Genomic DNA, 21,465 nt, shown 5'->3' with positions numbered 1-21,465 from the left:
AAATAAACCCCCTAGTGTTGCAATCAAAGCATATAATGTGAAATCCTGTGTGTGCGTCACAGTTTTTCTTTTTATGTCATAAGGGATTTACATATATCAGCCCCATTTGCAAGCAGGCTGGAAAGTGATAATCTAGTGAAGACCTAATTTTATATCATCAGAACAATGTCGCTGACTTATACTGGCCTGGTGATACTGTGACTGGTGTGGCGGAGATCAGGAATATTGTTGTTGACTGCAATGATCTGGCAACCCTGGAAATGGTGTAGCAGTGATTAGGAACACTTTTGCTGGCTCACTCTAGTCTGGTGACACTGTGACTGGTGTGGCTAGCAATCAGGGATGCTGTTGCTGGCTGCACTGAGGACACTGGAATTGGTGTAGCTAGCGATCAGTGACACTGTGGTTAGCTTCACTGATTTAGTGACACTTAAATGGTGTGGCTAGTGATCTGGGACACTGTAGTTGGCTCTGGTGAGACTGGTAAAACTTACCGATGTCCTCACAGTAGAAAACGCTCTGATTGGTGTGTGAGAGGAAACAGAGCGGTTGCTGCAACACGTAGCCTTTGACCTTTGAAGCATATGACCTTGTGGTAAAACACGGGTCAATGTGGGAGGTGAGAGGCCATCTTTATTTGGTGGAGGGATCACAAGCACCTTCTATTTTGTCTGTGAATCACCTGTGCACTGATGGGACTCTAAAGAGATAATAACGTATTATTGGATGTTTATTATGGGCTGACAATCTGGCATTTGCACCTTATTTTAATTATGGTTTAATCCTTTATATAATTGCACTTATTTTTATGCACTTTAATAATTGTGGTAATTTACACATTGTTAATCCATAAACGCAATATTATTATATTTAATTTTGACTCACTTATATGGGTAATATAATTAGAGTGGATGGTATTAGCGTTATGTCATAGGATGTCATTTTTTGCACTATTGTAGTACTTTCACAGCTGCTTGCTGTGGGGGGCACCCGGCAGGAGGAAGGGGCCAGAAAAGAAGAGGAGGATCTGGGCTGCTCTGTGCAAAACTACTGCACAGAGCAGATAAGAATAATGTGTTTGCTATTTTAAATGAAAAAATCTGAGACTTTACTATCACTTTAAGGTAAAAAAAATGTCCTGATATTTGTAATGCTGCCCACCCCCACCTCCTTATACTGACCTGAGTCCTCATTCGATTCAGCGCTGTGCATGTCTATAGTGGCTCTCACCCCTCTCCCTGCATTCACAGGGGGACAGAGAGGCAGTAGTGGGAGTTTTCTGTTTGAAAAAAAAAAATGTAGCCTTTGAAATCACTTTAGGAATATATTCATAAATACACAGCTGCATTCAGTTGTGTCTTAATACTCTTTTTCATAGTGTACTTGCCAACTATATTTATGAGTAAAGAGTTTCTAACGCCGTAACATTAATTCTTACTTTTTTCTTGCTTCATAGCTTTCAAGGGATATATTGCGAGGAAGAATTACATTGTCCTGAAAAATAGCAATACTTTACTTCTCTCAAATAATGTATCAGACAGTGCAAGCACTAGTAATTACTATACACAGTGGTAAGTCTAGTTAATATGTGATAATTGGTAACTAAATGTATTTCATTTTTTTTCTATTTTTTATGTAAAATCAATTTTTTTTCCTTTTTTTTTATTTATTGCATTTTTAAAAGGCTGTGAAATAAATAGCAACCTCTAGTAGACAGACAGATTTCACATGACAGTATTTAGTAGTAGGATAATATACAAGTTTTATAAGTAAAGAATAAATATGTGAGCATTGTACTGGTGGCAGAGGAGACATCTGCAGTAGCGGGCACAGTTGGACATCCACCCAAAGACTGGAACTGCTTTCTGGAGTCCCTAACTTCAGCACTGGATGGGAGCCTGAGCTATGCAAGGAAATAGAAGTCTGAAAGGGACCCTTTAAAGCAGGGGTAGGCAACCTTTGAGAGATGGAGATTTACCTGGACAACATGGAGGAGATCAAAGATCACCTATTTTTTAAAGAAATTAAAACGTAAAGACGGCATGAAGAAAAGAAGAAAAATCCAATAAAACTAACGTCACTGTAAAAATATAGACTTATCCCACCTTAAAATTTTGCTTCATTCAAAATTGTATTCATGTTTGGAGAATAATTGGTAACCCCCACAAGGCTGATGCCAGAGTCCACTATGAAAGTAGAAAATCTGGTACTGGAGGCTGATTTGCTCGACTAGTTTCATGACCTGGCTATCTGCTCTGATTTCTGGCCAGTGTAAGTAGTATGTAGGGCAGTGTCCGGGGATTAATAACAAGTAGGGCAGTGTCCAGGGGTCAGTAGTAGGTAAGACAGTGTGCAGAGGTCAGTAATAGGTAGGGCAGTGTCCACAGGTCAGTAGTATGTAGGGCAGTGTACATAGGTCAGGAGGTATGTAGGACAGTGTACCGAGGTTAGTAGTATGTAGAGCAGTGTTCATAGGTCAGGAGGTATGTAGGACAGTGTACCGAGGTTAGTAGTATGTAGAGCAGTGTTCATAGGTCAGGAGGTATCTAGGACAGTGTACAGAGGTCAGTCGTATGTAGGGCAGTGTACAAAGGTCAGTAGGATGTAGGGCAGTGTGCAGAGGTCAGTAGTATGTAGGGCAGTGTACAGAGGTCATAACAAAAAATGCTGCGCAATAAGTAGCAAACCAATTAGTGACTCAATGTGATCCAATAATCAATAGACATCAAATATATAGTGATCATAAATACATAAATAAATAAATATATTGTTTTAAACGCATGTAAAAAAAAAAACAGTAGTGCAAAAAATGCTGAATGAGCTAGTGGAAATAAATAACAACCAATTAAAATAAAACTTCTAAAGTGCCACTGGTGCCAAATATGTGATAAAGTAAAAAATCACAAATAAATAATTAGTACACATGTGCAAAAGCCCATTTGTGCAAAATGAATCCTAAAATTTGAGTCAGTGCAAGTACAAATTTAGCCTCTTCAAAAGGTGCCAATAGTGCTGAATATGTGCAGATAATAGAGCCACATAAAGTGACGAGCGCTCCAAGGTGATAGTGACTACTTCTCACAGCAAACTGCGTTCCGTCCATCCTTGCCCTTCCCCTATGCATGATGATACAGGGACCTATCATGTCATATCCCCCTGATGAAGACACGAGGTCCCTGTGTCGTAACGCATAGGGGAAGAGCAAGGACGAAGGGAATGCTGCACTGACCAAGTCAGTGAGGTTGTCGGCTGCTACCGCTGGATCGGGCTGCAGTTCTCACCACGATACCTATCCTATTCGGATGCTGATGATAGATTGGTGCACTGTAGCACCTTATAAATGTGAGTGTTTTTGATTCATTTTTTCAATAAATTTTAAATTAAAAGGATTTCAGCACTATTCAGTTTTTTTCCTTTGCATATGTGATACGTGTGCTGGGTATTGGAAGGAGCTATTTCCTGTGAAGGATCCATTTCTGAGAGGATTGGACAGACTCCACTAAGCACTTTCTGACTATAGCTTAAATGCTAAGTCACACTTCATAAGGTGAGCGCCCACTCACAAGGGGGTGCACAGTTTGCTGTGAGAAGTAGTCATTGTCACCTTGGAGCACTTGTCACTTTATGTGGCTCTATTATCTGCACATATTCAGCACTATTGCCACCTTTTGAAGAGGCTGCATTTGTACTTGCACTGGCTCAACAGGATTAATTTTGCACAAATGGACTTTTGCACATGTGTACTAATTATTTATTTGTGCTTTTTTTTTACTTTATCACATATTTGGCACCAGTGGCACTTTAGAAGTTTTATTTTAAGGCCCCATGCACACGGGACGTTTTTAACGCCGCTGTAAGCAGCGTCAGGCGTTTTCTTTTTGCAGCCTAAAAACGCCCCTCCATGTTATTCTATGGCCTCATGCACACTCAGACGTTTTTGAGCTGTAAGTGGCTTAGGCGTTTTTAGGCTGCAACAAGAACCCACCACCTGCGCGTTCTGAGGACCAGCGTTACAGCGTTAAAAACGCCTGACGCTGCTAAAAGCTGAATAACTTTGCTATAACGTTGCTTAACGTGCGTTAAGCCACGTTATACGTTTTTTTTTCTTCCATTCAAAATCAATGGTTCCCTATGGGATCCTATTGATTTGAATGGAGGTCGCCCCGCAACACCGCAAGTCGGATCCGACTTGCGGGGTGACTTGCGCTGTGGGAATCTTGAGGGGGAACGCCACGCCAAAATGGGAAAAAAACGGCGTGGGGTCCCCCCCAGGGTTCCAAACCAGGCCCTTCGGGTCTGTTATGGAATTTGAGGGTAGCCCCATGCCGAAAAAACGGCGTGGGGTCCCCCCCAAAATCCATACCAGACCCTTAACCGAGCATGCAGCCCGGCAGGCCAGGAAAGGGGAGGGGACGAGCGAGCGGCCCCACCCCCCCTGGACCACACCAGGCCACATGCCCTCAACATGGGGGGGGTGTTGGTGCTTTGGGGCAGGGGAGCTCTGCACCCCCCACCTCAAAGCACCTTGCCCCCATGTTGATGAGGACAAGGGCCTCATCCCCACAACCCTGGCCGGTGGTTGTGGGGGTCTGCGGGCAGGGGGCTCATCGGAATCTGGAAGCCCCCTTTAACAAGGGGGCACCCCAGATCCCGGACCCCCTCCCTATGTGAATGGGTATGGGGTACACTGTACCCCTACCCATTCACCCCATAAAAGGCAGTGTATGGAAATAACGACAAGAGACGTTTTGGAAAGTTTATTAAAAATCTTCATCCGACTCTTCTTGTCTTCTCCTCTCCAGGGTCTTCTGCTCTTTTGCTGTCCGCCCTTCTTGTCTTCTCCTCTCCGGGGTCTTCTGCTCTTTTGCTGTCCCCCTCTTCTTGTGTTCTTCTCTCCGGGGTCTTCTGCTGTCCCCTCTTCTGCTGTCCTCTCTTCTTTTCTTCTCCTCTCCGGTCTTCTGCTCTTTTGCTGTCGGCTGTCTTCTTCCTCCGGTCCTCCTCCGACGACGTCTCCGCTGATTATGCCTATCTCCGGTCTCTTCAGCTTATTATATAGCCATTAGGGGCGTGGCCCCGATGACGTCATCTGGAGACCCCGCCCCCTCATGTCACAGATGACGTCATATGTGACATGAGGGGGCGGGGCCTCCAGATGACGTCATCGGGGCCACGCCCCTAATGGCTATATAATAAGCTGAAGAGACCGGAGATAGGCATAATCAGCGGAGACGTCGTCGTCGGAGGACCGGAGGAAGAAGACAGCCGACAGCCGACAGCAAAAGAGCAGAAGACCGGAGAGGAGAAGAAAAGAAGAGAGGACAGCAGAAGAGGGGACAGCAGAAGACCCCGGAGAGAAGAACACAAGAAGAGGGGGACAGCAAAAGAGCAGAAGACCCCGGAGAGGAGAAGACAAGAAGGGCGGACAGCAAAAGAGCAGAAGACCCCGGAGAAGACCCCGGAGTGGAGAAGACAAGAAGAGTCGGATGAAGATTTTTAATAAACTTTCCAAAACGTCTCTTGTCGTTATTTCCATACACTGCCTTTTATGGGGTGAATGGGTAGGGGTACAGTGTACCCCATACCCATTCACATAGGGAGGGGGTCCGGGATCTGGGGTGCCCCCTTGTTAAAGGGGGCTTCCAGATTCCGATGAGCCCCCTGCCCGCAGACCCCCACAACCACCGGCCAGGGTTGTGGGGATGAGGCCCTTGTCCTCATCAACATGGGGGCAAGGTGCTTTGAGGTGGGGGGTGCAGAGCTCCCCCTGCCCCAAAGCACCAACACCCCCCCATGTTGAGGGCATGTGGCCTGGTGTGGTCCAGGGGGGGTGGGGCCGCTCGCTCGTCCCCTCCCCTTTCCTGGCCTGCCGGGCTGCATGCTCGGATAAGGGTTTGGTATGGATTTTGGGGGGGACCCCATGCCGTTTTTTCGGCATGGGGCTACCCTCAAATTCCATAACAGACCCGAAGGGCCTGGTTTGGAACCCTGGGGGGGACCCCACACCGTTTTTTTCCCATTTTGGCGTGGAGTTCCCCCTCAAGATTCTCACAGCGCAAGTCGCCCCGCAAGTCGGATCCGACTTGCGGTGTTGCGGTGCGACCTCCATTCAAATCAATAGGCTCCCATAGGGAACCATGGATTTTGAATGGAAGAAAAAAAAACGCTGCTAAAAGCAACGTGGCAAAACGTGCAATAACGCCAACGGAAAAAGCTACTGAAAGCACGTTTTTACAGCTGCTTTTTCTGGCGTCAGAACTAACTTTGACGTACGTTTTTTCTAACGCCCCGTGTGCATGGGGCCTAAGTGGTTGTTATTTATTTCCACTAGCTCATTCAGCACTTTTGCACTACTGGATTTTTTTTACATGCGTTTACACAATATAGTTATTTATTTATTTATGTATTTATGATCTCTATATATTTGATGTCTATTGATTATTGGATCACATTGAGTCACTAATTGGTTCGCTACTTATTGCGCAGCATTTTTTGATATAATTGTTTACACTGTGTGAGATAGTGGAGTGTTTGTGATAATTAATTATTACCTGGTTGCTCGTAGGATTTACTGATTGCATTTAGTGTACAGAGGTAAGTAGTAGGTAGGGCAGTGTACAGAGGTCAGTAAGATGTAGGGAAGTGTACAGAGATCAGTAAAATTTAGGGCAGTGTGCAAAGGGAAGTAGGATGTAGGGTAGTGTGCAGAGGTCAGTAGGATGTAGGGCAGTGTGCGGAGGTCAGTAGGATGAAGGGCAGTGTGCAGAGGTCAATAGGATGTAGGGTAGTGTGCAGAGGTCAGTAGTAGGTAGGACAGTGTCCAGAGGTCAGTGATATGTAAATCAGTGTCCAGAGGTCAGTAGTATGTAGGGCTGAGTACAGAGGCCAGTAGTATGTAGAGCAGTGTACAAAGGTCAGGACTCTGTAGGACAATGAACAGAGGTCAGTAGTATGTAGAGCAGTGTACAGAGGTCAGGAGTTATGTAGGACAGTGTACAGAGGTCAGTAGTATGTAGGGCAGTGTACAGAAGCCATCAGGCTTGTAGGGCAGTGTACAAAGTTCAGTAGGATGTAGGGCAGTATACAAAGGTCGGTAGTATGTAGGGCAGTGTACAGAGGTCAGTAGTAGGTAGGGCAGTGTACAGAGTTCAGTAGGATGTAGGGAAGTGTGCAGAGGTCAGTAGGATATAGGGCAGTGTACAGAGGTCAGTAGGATATAGGGCAGTGTACAGAGGTCAGCAGCATATAGAGCAGTGTACAGAGGTCAGTAAAATTTAGGGCAGTGTGCAGAGGTTAGTAGGATGTAGGGCAGTGTGTGGAGGTCAGTAGGATGAATGGCAGTGTGCAGAGGACAATAGGATTTAGGGCAGTGTGCAAAGGTCAGTAGGATGAAGGGCAGTGCACAGAGGTCAATAGGATTTAGGGCAGTATGCAGAGGTCAATAGGATAAAGAGAAGTAAACAGAGGTCAGCAGTATGAAAAGCAGTGTATAGGGATTGACAGGGCAGAGGACAGAGGATCAGCAGGACAGAGGACAGGGAATCAGGAGGACATGGTACTAAAGGGTCAGACGGTCATGGGGCAGGGGGGTCAAGAGAACATGGTACTGGGGGTTTAGGAGGACAGAGTACTGGGTGGTCAAGAGGGCAGAGGGCAGAGTACAGGGGGGGGGTCAGGAGGGCACAGTACTGGGGGGTCAGGAGGGTATGGTATTAGGGGGGTTCAGGAGGGAATAGTACTTTGAGGTCAGAAGGATATGGTATGGGAGCGGGGGTTAGCAGGGCAAGGAACATGGGGGTCAAGATTGAGACAGCAGTGGTGAGTGTAGCATGGGTTAAATAGCCACTTCGTCCCTTAATTTATCAAGAACAAAAGAGTATCTCCCATGGGACTTTGTTGCAGCAATTAGAATACCATCAAATTATATTTTTATATTCTCATATATATATATAGCAACAATACCATATATATAGTCTATTGATTGTGTAACCACCAAAATCTTTTGGTGGGAGATGTTGGTGGTTACACAATCAATAGTCTATGCATATGGTATATAAATGAGATTCTGCCAATACTAGATCAGAAATTGGACCAGACAATTTTAACTTGTTGTATACATTTTTTTTTTTTTTTACTTCTATAAATGTATAATTTGTTGGTATTCTAAATACTGCAACAAAGTCCCATGGGAGGTACTCTTTTATTCTTGGCCCTCTAAGATCTACATCTCTTTTTAGGACTGGTATGGAGGCGTGAAGGGTATTTAAACTTAAGAACAACAGTTTAATATATTGCAGTTTATCAATTTTTAGATGTGGGAGCTGCATTAATTTCCTTTTTCAGGGTAAGAACATTCTCAGTAAGTAAAAAACAAAATCTCTGTTGATCTTAGTAGATATGCAGTCTTTGTCTTGACCTGTGGGCTGAAAGTGTTAGGCTAGCCACACTAGGTTAGATTTTCTTTCGAATGTTCATAGAAAAAATGTTCTTCAGAACATTCCTTCTTAACATCATTGAGTAAACGAATTTCCTTTGAAAGCCCTTAAAATTTCATCCATCCATATTTTAACGAAATCTCAAATGTAATAAACAAGTTCAATACAATATGTACAATTTTTCTGAAAGAAAACCACTGCTTTGGATTTTCTCATCACTATGGTAAAAAATGAATGTTGATTTGACCCCACTAACCATTAGAAAATCAAATGAGTGTTCTGAAAACGAAAACTTTACTGGTATATGACCAGTTATATCTTCCTTTCTCATTGGAAAATAAACAAATGCCACTATCTTATATGGAGACTGGTAAGCTCCAAAATACTGAACTGTATAAAAAATGTTTGTATTTGGGTTTAGAGTCTCTTTAGTGTTCAGGTGAATACATAATAGAATAAGGTAGTACGGGACATACAGAAGAAAAGGCAGATAGTTAGAATTAGGAAATTTGGACTCCCTGGCCCTTATTATTGCAGGCTCAGTAACAGGGAGTTCCAAAATGACCAAGTTACCGGAAACCGCAGGGACTTTCAGAGTTGAGTTCTTTCTGTTATGTAAAGTTTGACCTGTATGTACGTTTAACTGTGTAATTGTATTTTAATACTCATTTTTTTCTAATCTTTTTCTCTGGTTGCAATTTCAGGCAAGAGAACTGTGTCCCCAGCCATTTCACAGAGCCTAACCACCGGGACAAGCAGTCAGGGCAGGTAGTTTTACACAAAGTCTCTAAAGTAACTCTACATTGTTACTTAACATTCCTACGTCTAATGTTCTGTGCTGTGTTCATGGCTCTTTGGCTGAACCATGTGAACATGAAACCGTTAGTTATGTTTTGAAGTCTCTGAGACAAAAGCCCTAGCTTGCTAAGAACCGGAGTTCTGTAGAAAGACAGGGAGGTACAGTGAAAAGAGAGCATCAAAAGGCTGGAAATACGCTGCGGAGAATAAAACGCTCGCTGCTCCCCGAGGTGGTGTGTCTGTGCTCTCCGCTTAGCTGCAGATGTTACAGCCTCTATTTTAGTAAAGACCTGAGGTTCTTTGGTAGCACTTTGATATCCTGCTCGAATTCAATATGTGAAACGGAGGAGTCTCTCTGTGACTTGGAGCACAGCGCCGGCTTTGAAGTTTGATCCAATTTTTGCTGCTTACCATTTGATGTTGAAAGGATGAAATGAAGAAAATGTACAGTTTTTTGCCAGTAACTCTGTAGAGCATATGTAAGATAGAAAAAAATTACAAAATCCGCTGGATGATATACTTAGAAATGTTAAGCAGATTAGTACCTTCCTATAGCTTTTTGCTGATACAAATGAAGCATGGGGGAAAGGGGGGGCAGAGCAAGATGTGCCCTGAGACTTCCAGTTCATAAAAATACGGCTTTAAATGAGCTAGTTTAAAAAAATACTTTTTGATATGTTACTTGTTCAATGCAGTTTAACCCCTTTAAGAACTGACAAGGCCTCACTTTGTAGTACTTGCCAATAATATGCATGGAAGCAGATAAAGTGGATTGGTAAAGAGATTAAGGGTCATCGTCTATGTCCCCAGAGCTTCTATTAATGGGATTTTCTATCCAAGCTGGGGTGCACAGGTTGTATAATCCCACATGTTCCACTTGTACTCATTGCCATGAGTAGAGATTTAGCCTGTACAGCTATGTCCCTAATATTTCTCTTTTGGGGGGCTGGTGTCCTGGCCAGTGCTATTGTTAAAAAAGTACACAAAAAATAATGTCAATTTCTGACTGCACTTTAATTTAGATTATTTTCATGCCAAAATGTATGTCAGTATATATTTGATGTTGTTGTTGTTGGTGCTCTGGACATTCATGGGCTTTGTAGGGCCATCTATTAATGATCTTGTCTCTATTTGCCAGTTCCACCTAATACACACACACACGTACATATACTGCATATATACAGTATACTATCTAACTTTTTTTTTCTTCCAGAGTTTAAGGAAAGGGGAAAAAGGGGGCACCAAGTGGATCTTGTCACTGAGGTGCCTCTCTGTTCTCCCTGTTGCCCAGTGTTCAGCCATCAGAATCTGTCCTATAATACTCAGCACTTACATAACTTTCTATCCCTTACTCATCTCTATATTTGAGATATATACAGGTCCCTCTCAAAAAATTAGCATATTGTGATAAAGTTCATTATTTTCTGTAATGTACTGATAAACATTAGACTTTCATATATTTTAGATTCATTACACACAACTGAAGTAGTGCAAGCCTTTTATTGTTTTAATATTGATGATTTTGGCATACAGCTCATGAAAACCCAAAATTCCTATCTCAAAAAATTAGCATATTTTATCCGACCAATAAAAGAAAAGTGTTTTTAATACAAAAAAAGTCAACCTTCAAATAATTATGTTCAGTTATGCACTCAATACTTGGTGGGGAATCCTTTTGCAGAAATGACTGCTTCAATGCGGCGTGGCATGGAGGCAAACAGCCTGTGGCACTGCTGAGGTGTTATGGAGGCCCAGGATGCTTCCATAGCGGCCTTGAGCTCATCCAGAGTGTTGGGTCTTGCGTCTCTCAACTTTCTCTTCACAACATCCCACAGATTCTCTATGGGGTTCAGGTCAGGAGAGTTGGCAGGCCAATTGAGCACAGTAATACCATGGTCAGTAAGCCATTTACCAGTGGTTTTGGCACTGTGAGCAGGTGCCAGGTCGTGCTGAAAAATGAAATCTTCATCTCCATAAAGCTTTTCAGCAGATGGAAGCATGAAGTGCTCCAAAATCTCCTGATAGCTAGCTGCATTGACCCTGCCCTTGATAAAACACAGTGGACCAACACCAGCAGCTGACATGGCACCCCAGACCATCACTGACTGTGGGTACTTGACACTGGACTTCAGGCATTTTGGCATTTCCCTCTCCCCAGTCTTCCTCCAGACTCAGTCCACTGCTTCCGCAGGTCCCCCAAGGTCTGGAATCGGTCCTTCTCCACAATCTTCCTCAGGGTCCGGTCACCTCTTCTCGTTGTGCAGCGTTTTCTGTCACACTTTTTCCTTCCCACAGACTTCCCACTGAGGTGCCTTGATACAGCACTCTGGGAACAGCCTATTCGTTCAGAAATTTCTTTCTGTGTCTTACCCTCTTGCTTGAGGGTGTCAATGATGGCCTTCTGGACAGCAGTCAGGTCGGCAGTCTTACCCATGATTGCGGTTTTGTGTAATGAACCAGGCTGGGAGTTTTTAAAAGCCTCAGGAATCTTTTGCAGGTGTTTAGAGTTAATTAGTTGATTCCGATGATTAGGTTAATAACTCGTTTAGAGAACCTTTTCATGATATGCTAATTTTTTGAGATAGGAATTTTGGGTTTTCATGAGCTGTATGCCAAAATCATCAATATTAAAACAATAAAAGGCTTGCACTACTTCTGTTGTGTGTAATGAATCTAAAATATATGAAAGCCTAATGTTTATCAGTACATTACAGAAAATAATGAACTTTATCACAATATGCTAATTTTTTGAGAGGGACCTGTATATATATAGTTGCATCTCATAAGTTCAAAATATAATCAAAAAGTTAATTTATTTCAGTAATTTAATTCAGAAAGTGAAACACATATTATAAAGAAGAATTAAACAGAGTGATATATTTCAAGCATTTTTTTTCTTTTAATTTTGATGATTTGGGCTTACAGCTAGCGAAAACCCAAAATTCAGTATCTCAGAAAATTTGAATATTACATAAAACCAATAAAAAAAAGGGTTTAATAAAGAAATGTTTGCTTACTGAAAAGTATGTCCATGTACAGTATAGTATGCACTCAGCTGCCATACTTGGTCAGGGCTCCTTTTGCATGAATTACTACATTACTGCAGCGTGGCAGAGAGGCGATCAACCTGTGGCACTGTTGAGGTGCTATGGAAGCCCAGGTTGCTTTGATCAGTGACTGTGGAAACTTCACACTGGACCTCATGCAACTTGGATTCTGTGCCTCTCCACTCTTCCTCCAGACTCTGGGACCTCGATCTCCAAATGAAATGCAAAATTTTCCACAGTCTGTGATGGTTTGGGGAGCCATGTCATTTGCTGGTGTTGGTCCAATGTGCTTTATCAAGAGCAAAGTCACTGCAGCCCTCTACCAGGAAATTCTAGAGCACTTCATGCTTCCCCTTGCTGACCAGCTTTATGGAGATCAGATGATGTTTTCATTTTCCAGCAGGACTTGGCACCTGTCATCACTGCCAAAAGTACCAATTCCTGGTTTATTAATCGTGGTATCCCTGTGCTTGATTGGCCAGCAAACTCGTCTGACCTAAACCCCATAGAGAATCTGTTGGGTATTGTCAAGAGGAAGATGAGATATACCAGACCCAACAATGCAGACAAGCTAAAGGCCGCTATCTAAGCAACCTTGGCTTCCATAACAGTAGTGCCACAGGCTGATCTCCTCCATGCCACGCTGCATTGATGCAGTAATTCATGCAAAAGGAGCCCTGACCAAGTATTAAGTGCATATTATACCGTACATGGACATACTTTTCAGTAAGCCAACATTTTTTTAATTTTTTTTATTGGTCTTATGTAATATTCTAATTTTCTGAGATACTGAATTTTGGGTTTTCACTAGCTGTAAGCCATAATCATCAAAATTAAAAGAAAGAAACAATTGAATTATATAATACAGGTTTTTTTGGTTCCTCAAACCAAACAAGAAGTGGGACTTTTTAGGCAATTGTATACAATTTTTTTCATAGATGCGATTATAGCGATTTATGCGATTTTATGTAAAATATTATTTATTATAGTATATTACAGGTGGTTTGTACATGAGGTAGTGCTGCACTTGGGCTAAAGGCCCAAAAGTGAGTTGTGAAAGAAAGAATAAGAAAGTGTGACATGTGTGATAATGGTGACTTTAAAATATCGTTCTCTGTCATCCATGCAATTTTCTTGGATGTACAGAGAGCGTCTAAGTCCAACGCGTTTTGGCTGCGTGCCTTTATCAAGGATTCACCATATCTAAAATGACATTAGTAGTGGTTAATCAATGTGTATCCTTTCATATTTCATGGATTTAGTGATAGGTATTATACAAAATGCTTACATTTGTTTTTTTATGCAGATATATTTTTAAGATCAATGCGCATATGGTACCTCTCTTTTCTCCCTCCTTCTCTCGAGCAACATCGAGAGCCCATACAAGTTGGAGTGCGACAGATAGTGGAGCGCTATAAAACATGACAGAAGTAACTATGCACTACTAAAAATGCACGACAAAGAGGATCCGCCGCAAAAAAATATCGCCACCCGTTTGCCACCCACTGTTTTAAAAGTCTAGCTCCGCCACTGAAATTAGGACCTGTGCATTCTTGCAAATGTTGTCGGTGCTACCATAAAGACTTGCTAGCCCTGTGCAAATTACTAATGTGCCGTCCAACAACCATACAGTATATTTAAAGCATGTGCCAGGTTGAGCCCTAAAAATATTTTTTTTCATTTGACCATCCACTGAATACGGCTCAACTTATTAGACCAGAATCTACTGTAAAGTAATAATTTATGCCTTTGCTCAGTGCCCAGTTTGGCTGTGCTTATAAATAAGGGATCAGGCATATCTATGTACAGTATATTAAACAAGGCACCAGCTATATTTTCTAAATTACACTCTGTCTACCCTGGCTTGGATCTATTTTGTTTTTGCTTGCTGCATACCAACTATAAAACATGACTAAAGGCAAACTGATAAATATATAGTTAAAACATTAGTGCAATTCAAAACAAAGTGCATCTTTCTCTCTTGCCCCCTTCCTATGAGCTAACCTAATAACCTCCTGCCCCTTCACAGACATAGAAATTTTGATCCAATGGATTGTTCACATCCAGCGGTGTAAGTGTTCACTGTCCTGGCCACACTTGCAAATTAGCACCCCATAGACTTTTATGGAGAGGTGTCCTGAAACCAATGGCGCTGTAATGCACAGTCAGGACAGTGAAAACTTGCACTACTGGATGTAAACAAACATCAAAACTGTGGCTGTTGGATTGGCATAAATATGCATCTGCGGACAGGTGGGGTGGGGGTGTAAGATTGGGTCAAGCGAAGGGGGCAACAGAGAAAACTGCACTAATCCTTTAAATACATACTGTATATTCTTACCATTTTACTTACAAAATAATTTGTAGTTCTGTTCAGTCAGTCTAGTGATTTACCCAAAGCTAACAGAAAGTACTAAAGAGATGTGTGTGATGAGTCCTGCGCTGTCTGGGGAAGATTATGCTCAAAAGGGGGGCCTATCCCAGATGCTGCAAGTACCGATACTGGAAACAATGCAGTGTCAGACTTAAGATAACGGGTGGGGGATACTGCGCTTCTGGGACGTTAGTGACCAGTCTTCTAAAAATATAGTCAAGTTAAAGTGTAAAATTGTGAATTGAATAAAATAAATATGTGTTCCAAGTGGTTGAATATAAATAAAGTGTACAAGATAAAATGTTCTTAATTCAATCACGTGTGTGCGTATAGTTAATCAGATAAATAAATAAATCAAGGTGCTATGGATATATAAAATCATCAAAACATAGAATAAACTGAGGAAAAAATATACACATATAAAATAGGGTATACAACACCGCCTAGAGTGCCCTAAATTCATTCAGTGACAGGTAAAAGTGCTAAGTGCATAAACTAGTGCATAAATTCATACAATAAATAACTAAAGTGTCCTCGGTGCTCAAAGAAATCAAGAAGATCAAACAAATAGTCCAAAAGTGTATCCAGGTGGAGAGATTTCAAAGGTAATGCCCCTTCACCTCACACCGTGCTTAAGTAGTGGGGTACTTCTTCTATGCCCCTCTGTGTGTGCTAGACGCTCACCTCAAGGTCTAAAGCCTTATCAGATATCCAGGGGGCTCCTTTCCACTCCTGCTCTGCTACCCAATAAGAACTGTTGTATGGGCTGCCAAGGATGGATCAACTTCCTATCCTTCTCCAAGTCCCCAACGGATATTTGCCAAAAAAACAATGCGCAAGAAGGGGATACGAGTGAGACCGCGGTCCTCACTTCCGCATGTGTGCGTCACTTCCGGTCTAGCGTCCCTACGCGTTACGACACTTCCGCATCACGTGGCTTCTTCAGAATCAGGCTGGTGACATACAATGTTCTGATCAGCAAAACTACCTGTCATCTCATCTCACCTCCAACCTTCTCATTGGACTATCAACGTCATCTTACCTGCCCAATTAGCAGGAAGGTGATCCAAAAAATCAATAGAATGATCTTCCTGGCTAAGCAAAGGTGTTTAAATCACAAGATGCTCTGCACAGAATTACACATTTATTCGTAGGTAAAACATGTACTGTATGCATTTTAGGTCTGTTTAGCAGATAGCCCAAAGCTTCAATTCAGCATGCTAGGTGGTACATCTTGTGTAGAGTTACAATTAAAAACGAATGTCAAATCAATCAGTAGATTAGAAGATAGAAAAAATAACGTTTTAAGAAAACTGTAACTGATATAGAAATCAGATTTGACCATTCATTTTTTTGATATTTAACCTACCTAAGAAATCAATTAAAAAATGGATTTTTGTAAGAACTTACCGTAAAATCCTTTTCTCTTAAGCTCATTGACAGACGTAGTCTTCTTGATTCTCAAGAGCTGGGTTATGTTGTCTCCGCAGGAGTAGGACTAGGCAGAATGACAAAACGTTCTGGCTCCACCCTAGGGGCAGTCCCTGAGGGTATATCCTCCCTCTCTCTGCTACAGGGAATCAGTTCTGTTTAAAGCAGTACAGAGAATTTAACCCAACCCAACTCAATGATAGAGGGGCGGGTACTACGTCTGTCAATGAGCTTAAGAGAAAAGGATTTTACGGTAAGTTCTTACAAAAATCCATTTTTCTCTATCGCTCATTGACAGACGTAGTCTTCTTGATTCTCAAGAGCTGGGACATCCAGAAGCAGTGCCACAAATGAGGGGTGGGATTGACAAAATCAAATCCAATCTAGAAGGCCCAACCGGTGCCAAACTAGAAGTTTTAAAGGCTCATTATAAACAAAGAATGAGACTAAAGAAAAATTTTCCAACGGAAAAAAACCCTTGAGGTAGACCACTGGTCTCCTCAAATTGCGGCCTGCAAAACCTTGCGGCCAAATGAGGCATCAGACGATGCCATAACATCAACTTTATAATGTTTAGAAAAGGTATGCACCGACGACCAGGTAGCCGCCTTGCACACCTGGACCACTGACGCCTGATGGCGAAAGGCCCAAGACGCACTAAGTGCCCGAGTGGAGTGCGCCTTAACAGGGAACGGGGGCTCCCGACCCTTAATAGAATAAGCCTGCACTACCGTCTGTCTGATCCATCTGGAAATGGTCGCGGCAGATGCAGGCAACCCCTTTTTGGGTCCATCTGGGATCACAAAAAGTGAATCCGTCTTGCGAAACGAGTCTGTCGTTTTCAAGTATACCCTGATCGCCCGGACCACATCCAAGGAGTGTAAAGCAAACTCCCGAGGATGACTGGGCTTAGGACACAGGGAAGGTAATACAATTTCTTCATTCAGATGAAATTCTGAAACCACTTTTGGTAGGAAGGATGGATTCGGACGAAGAACCACCTTATCTCTATGAACCACCAGATATGGTGAACGACAAGATAATGCGGCCAGTTCTGACACCCTGCGTGCAGAAGTAATAGCCACCAAGAAGGCCACCTTCTGGGACAACGTGGGTAGAGGAATCTCCCTAATATCTTCAAAGGGAGGTTTCTGAAGAACCGACAACACTAAATTAAGATCCCAGGGGGGTAACGGCGCGTGCACTGGCGGAGCCAGATGTCGCACCCCCTGGATGAAGTTCCGCACCAAGGAATGAGTAGCCAAAGGCTTCTGAAAGAAGATGGCTAATGCTGAGACCTGACCCTTGATAGTACTCAAGGCCAGTTTCTGCTCAACCCCTTGTTGCAGAAAAGCCAATATTCGACTAATCGAATAAGACCGAGGACGGAACCCCACAGGTTCACACCATGCAATGTAGGACTTCCATGTGCGATGATAAATCTTTCTGGAAGTCGCTTTCCTTGCTTCAACTAGAGTAGGAATAACTGAAGCTGACAAACCTTTGTCCTTCAGCACCTGGGTCTCAATAGCCAGGCCGTTAAAGCCAGCGATCGTAAAGCAGGATGGAAGATCGGTCCCTGAGACAGTAGATCCTCCCTGAGAGGAAGTCTCCACGGGACGTCCGCCACCAGTCTGACCATGTCGGCGTACCAAGCTCGACGAGGCCAGTCCGGCGCTACCAGGATTACTGGGATTCCTTCCTCCTCTATCCTGCGAAGAAGTCTTGGCAGTAACGCGAGAGGAGGGAAGGCATATATTAGCTGGTATTGCCCCCACGGGGCGATCAGTGCGTCTGCGGTTTCTGCTAGAGGATCGCGGGAGCGAGCCACGAATCTCTGAACTTTCCTGTTGAATCGTGATGCCAACAGATCCACATCCGGGGTGCCCCACCGTAGGCACAACTGGTGGAAAACGTCTGGATGGAGGGACCATTCCCCCTGATCCAGGGTCTGACGGCTGAGATAATCTGCCTGCCAATTCTCCACCCCCGGAATGAACACCGCAGAGATTGCTGGAACAAATCGTTCCGCCCAGCGAAGAATGCAAGCCACTTCTTTGGCCGCTCGGACACTCTTGGTGCCCCCCTGGTGATTGACATAAGCCACGGCCGTGGCATTGTCCGACTGGATCCGAACCGGGCTGCCCTGGAGCTGCTCGGTCCAGTGAATCAGACAAAGTCTGATCGCTCTCAGTTCCAATACATTTATCGGTAACCTGGATTCTTCCGGGGACCAAAGTCCCTGGACAGATAACTGACCGAGAATTCCTCCCCATCCGGATAGACTGGCATCCGTGGTCACTATCGTCCAATATATTGGCAGAAATGACTTTCCCTGGCTGAGCATCGGAGACCGAAGCCACCAGACCAGAGACTCTCTGGTCTGTTTGCTCAATCGGATCTGATTGTCCAGGGATTCCGGATTCCGATTCCATCTGAGAAGAATCTCTTGCTGAAGAATTCGGGTATGGGACTGGGCAAATGGGACTGCTTCGAACGAAGCCACCATCAACCCCAGAACCCTCATGCAAGTCCGAAGGGAAGACCAGCTGTTGGACAGTAACAACTGGACTGCTGATTGAATCTTTCGGAGTTTCCCTACCGGAAGAAAAACTCTTGTCCTGACTGTGTCTAGAATTAGACCCAGATATTCGAGCCTCTGGGTGGGAACCAGAAATGACTTTTGCTGGTTCACTAGCCACCCGAATTCCTGTAAAGAAATCATAGTAATTTCTATGTTTTGTAGCAAGGTCTGAGGAGACTCTGCATGAAGCAGAAGATCGTCTAGGTAACCTAGAATCGATATACCTCTTTGGCGCAGAAGTGCCAACATTGGGGCCAACACCTTTGTGAAGACCCGCGGAGCCGTGGCGAGACCGAAAGGTAACGCCACAAACTGATAGTGGTTCTCCTCTACGGAAAAGCGTAGAAAACGCTGATGTCCTGCGAAAATGGGAATGTGAAGATAGGCGTCCTTGATGTCTATGGACGCTAGGACATCCCCTGGATGCAGGAAGGCTGCTACCGTGCGAATGGACTCCATTCTGAATCTTCTTATGTTGACGAAAGAATTGAGTGCTCTTAAGTCCAGAATTGGACGCACTTTGCCCTCTTTCCTGGGTATTGTAAACAGGTTTGAATAAAACCCTTGAAACCGTTCTGTCCAAGGAACGTGGACTACCACTCCTTGTTGTAGTAAATCTGTGACTGCTCTCCGCAGATCTTCTAAACGATCTGCGGATAGACGGATATTGGAAGGGAAGAATCGCGCCGGTGGGAGAGATCGAAACTCGATCTTGTACCCTGACCTTATGACTTCGCAAACCCATTTGTCCGGGATTCTGGAAAGCCATGGATCCGGGAACCGGCGAAGACGTCCCCCCACCCCAGTTATGGGTGGGGGCGCACCTTCAGGCTTTGGATGGTTTATCTTCAGGTCTGGAGGGGGCGGGCTTTTGCTTGCCCGACCAACGACCCCTGACGCCTCCTGTAGGAGCTTTGGAGGACTTAGTTTTTTCACCCGCTGGACGAAAAAACCTCTTGTGAGCAGAAAAAGAAGGCCCTCGTCTTTGACGAGTTCCTCTACCTAAAATTTTGCGGTAAAAAGGTGCTTTTTCCACCGGTGAGATCCTTAATGATCTCATCTAAGTTGGCTCCAAATAGACGCTCTCCTGAAAAGGGGATATTAGCCAATGCTTTTTTGGAACCTTGGTCGGCTAACCAACCTTTTAGCCACAGTGTACGCCTGAGAACCACTGCTGAGACTGATGCTCGCGCCATTAATGGAGTGGCGTCTAACGCCGCATCACATACAAACTGTAACCCCTGTATCATTTGTTCCAACAAATCTGATACCGCCTGAGGGACTTCTTCTAAGTCCCGGCGTAACCACTTGGTCCATTCAGTTACAGCCTGCGAAACCAGACCAATAGCAATTATTGGTCTGAAAGCTGATCCAATCAAGGAAAACATGGTGCGAGACATAGCTTCTATCTTGCGATCCACTGGATCTTTAAAAGACGGAGCGTCTTCTAAAGGAATAACCGTGGCTTTATTCAATCTAGCAATAGGTGAATCCACCACAGGTGGTTCTGTCCATTTCTTAATAAGGGTTTCCTCAAACGGATAACGCCTGTCAATGCGTTTAGAAATATTAAAAGTGCGTTTTGGCAGACGCCATTCTTCTTCGATTGGATTGCCAAAACATTTGGGCAATGGAAAAACCTTCGCCACTTTGATGCGCTTTTTAGTCCCAAAAGGGATCTCAGTTTCAGCTATTTCTGATGGAATACCCTGTAACCTTAAAGTCTCTTGAACAGATACAATGAGTGCGTTTACCAACGCTTCCTCTCGGGCTATGGCGGATGCCGAAACATCCTCCTCACTGTCTGAAGAGACAGGACCCGAGACACCAATACCAGATGAAGTACCTGCAACTGCAGAAATAGGCTCAGAGTCTGAATCCGAAGTTTCAGATAATAAGGGGTTAGGCGGGGGTCGCTTTCTTGCGCCCTGTCCCTGACAAGCCACTTCCACCCGGGACACAAAAGTTTCCATAATAGCTGACAAAGATTCAATTGTCAATGGGGTGCTGGAGGATCCCGCAGACCCCTCGAGGGGATCCGGAGGAGATACATGAGTGGCAGGGTCCATGTTAATACAGGACACCTTTGCCAGCAAAAACAAAAAAACTTTTTCTTTTTTTTTTTTTTTTTTTGTGTGTCTCCCCCTAGCGCAATAGCGCCCCTCAGAGTACCTGCTTCTCGATCCCAGAGAGAGAGAGAGGGACCCCCAAGGCTCACCAACCGATGCAGTGCAGTTTCCAACAAACTGCAGTCAGCGTCTGTCTTACACAGACTGGAAGGAGCTGTTTGCTTTTTCCCGGGCAGAAGGCGTGGCTCCGCCCCCTGTGTACGCCTACCGGCGTTCCCAGCCCTCCACGAGGTAGCTGGGCTCACAAAACATGGACGCCCCCATAGAAGAGACATAAGACTCCAAAAACATGGCGGCCGGCGTGACCTGAGGACATACATGCATTCGGTCTACGGCAAAATGGCGGCGGACCGCCGATATCGTTTTCCCAGCACATCCACCTGCACTCTGCTAAGAGGTGACATATGGATCTACAGAGATACACTGCACATAAGGTAGGATTATACCTCCTATGTCTGCTGTAATGTTACAGTCTGCTGGGTAGAGTGTTAGCTCTTGAACCAAGTCCACTTCCCACAAACACATGCTGTATTACAAGGGGGACTTGTAAGTATCAGATATATACTGACCATATATGGAGGGGCCCATAATATATACTGCCTCATAATGAGGAAAAAAGGGAACGTTTACTCACCATACCGAACCGACAGGCACCCTCTCTTCACAATAC

General features: G+C 44.0%; 1 protein-coding gene across 1 annotated transcript in view; it reads left to right on the top strand.

Annotated features, from left to right (window-relative positions):
* The window catches only part of MYO3B (myosin IIIB), a 597,729-nt gene that overhangs the window by 462,698 nt on the left and 113,566 nt on the right, over positions 1-21,465 (top strand). The window contains exons 30-31 of the mRNA XM_082260313.1: positions 1,457-1,571; positions 9,137-9,200. Coding sequence (XP_082116439.1) covers positions 1,457-1,571; positions 9,137-9,200 — 179 coding nt within the window. The remainder of the gene's footprint in view (positions 1-1,456; positions 1,572-9,136; positions 9,201-21,465) is intronic.

Source organism: Pelophylax lessonae (assembly GCF_965119305.1).
Source record: "Pelophylax lessonae genome assembly, chromosome: 6".
NCBI lineage: Eukaryota > Metazoa > Chordata > Amphibia > Anura > Ranidae > Pelophylax > Pelophylax lessonae.
The sequence above is the reverse complement of the archived record's forward strand: the minus strand, read 5'-3'. Positions and strand labels throughout refer to the sequence as shown.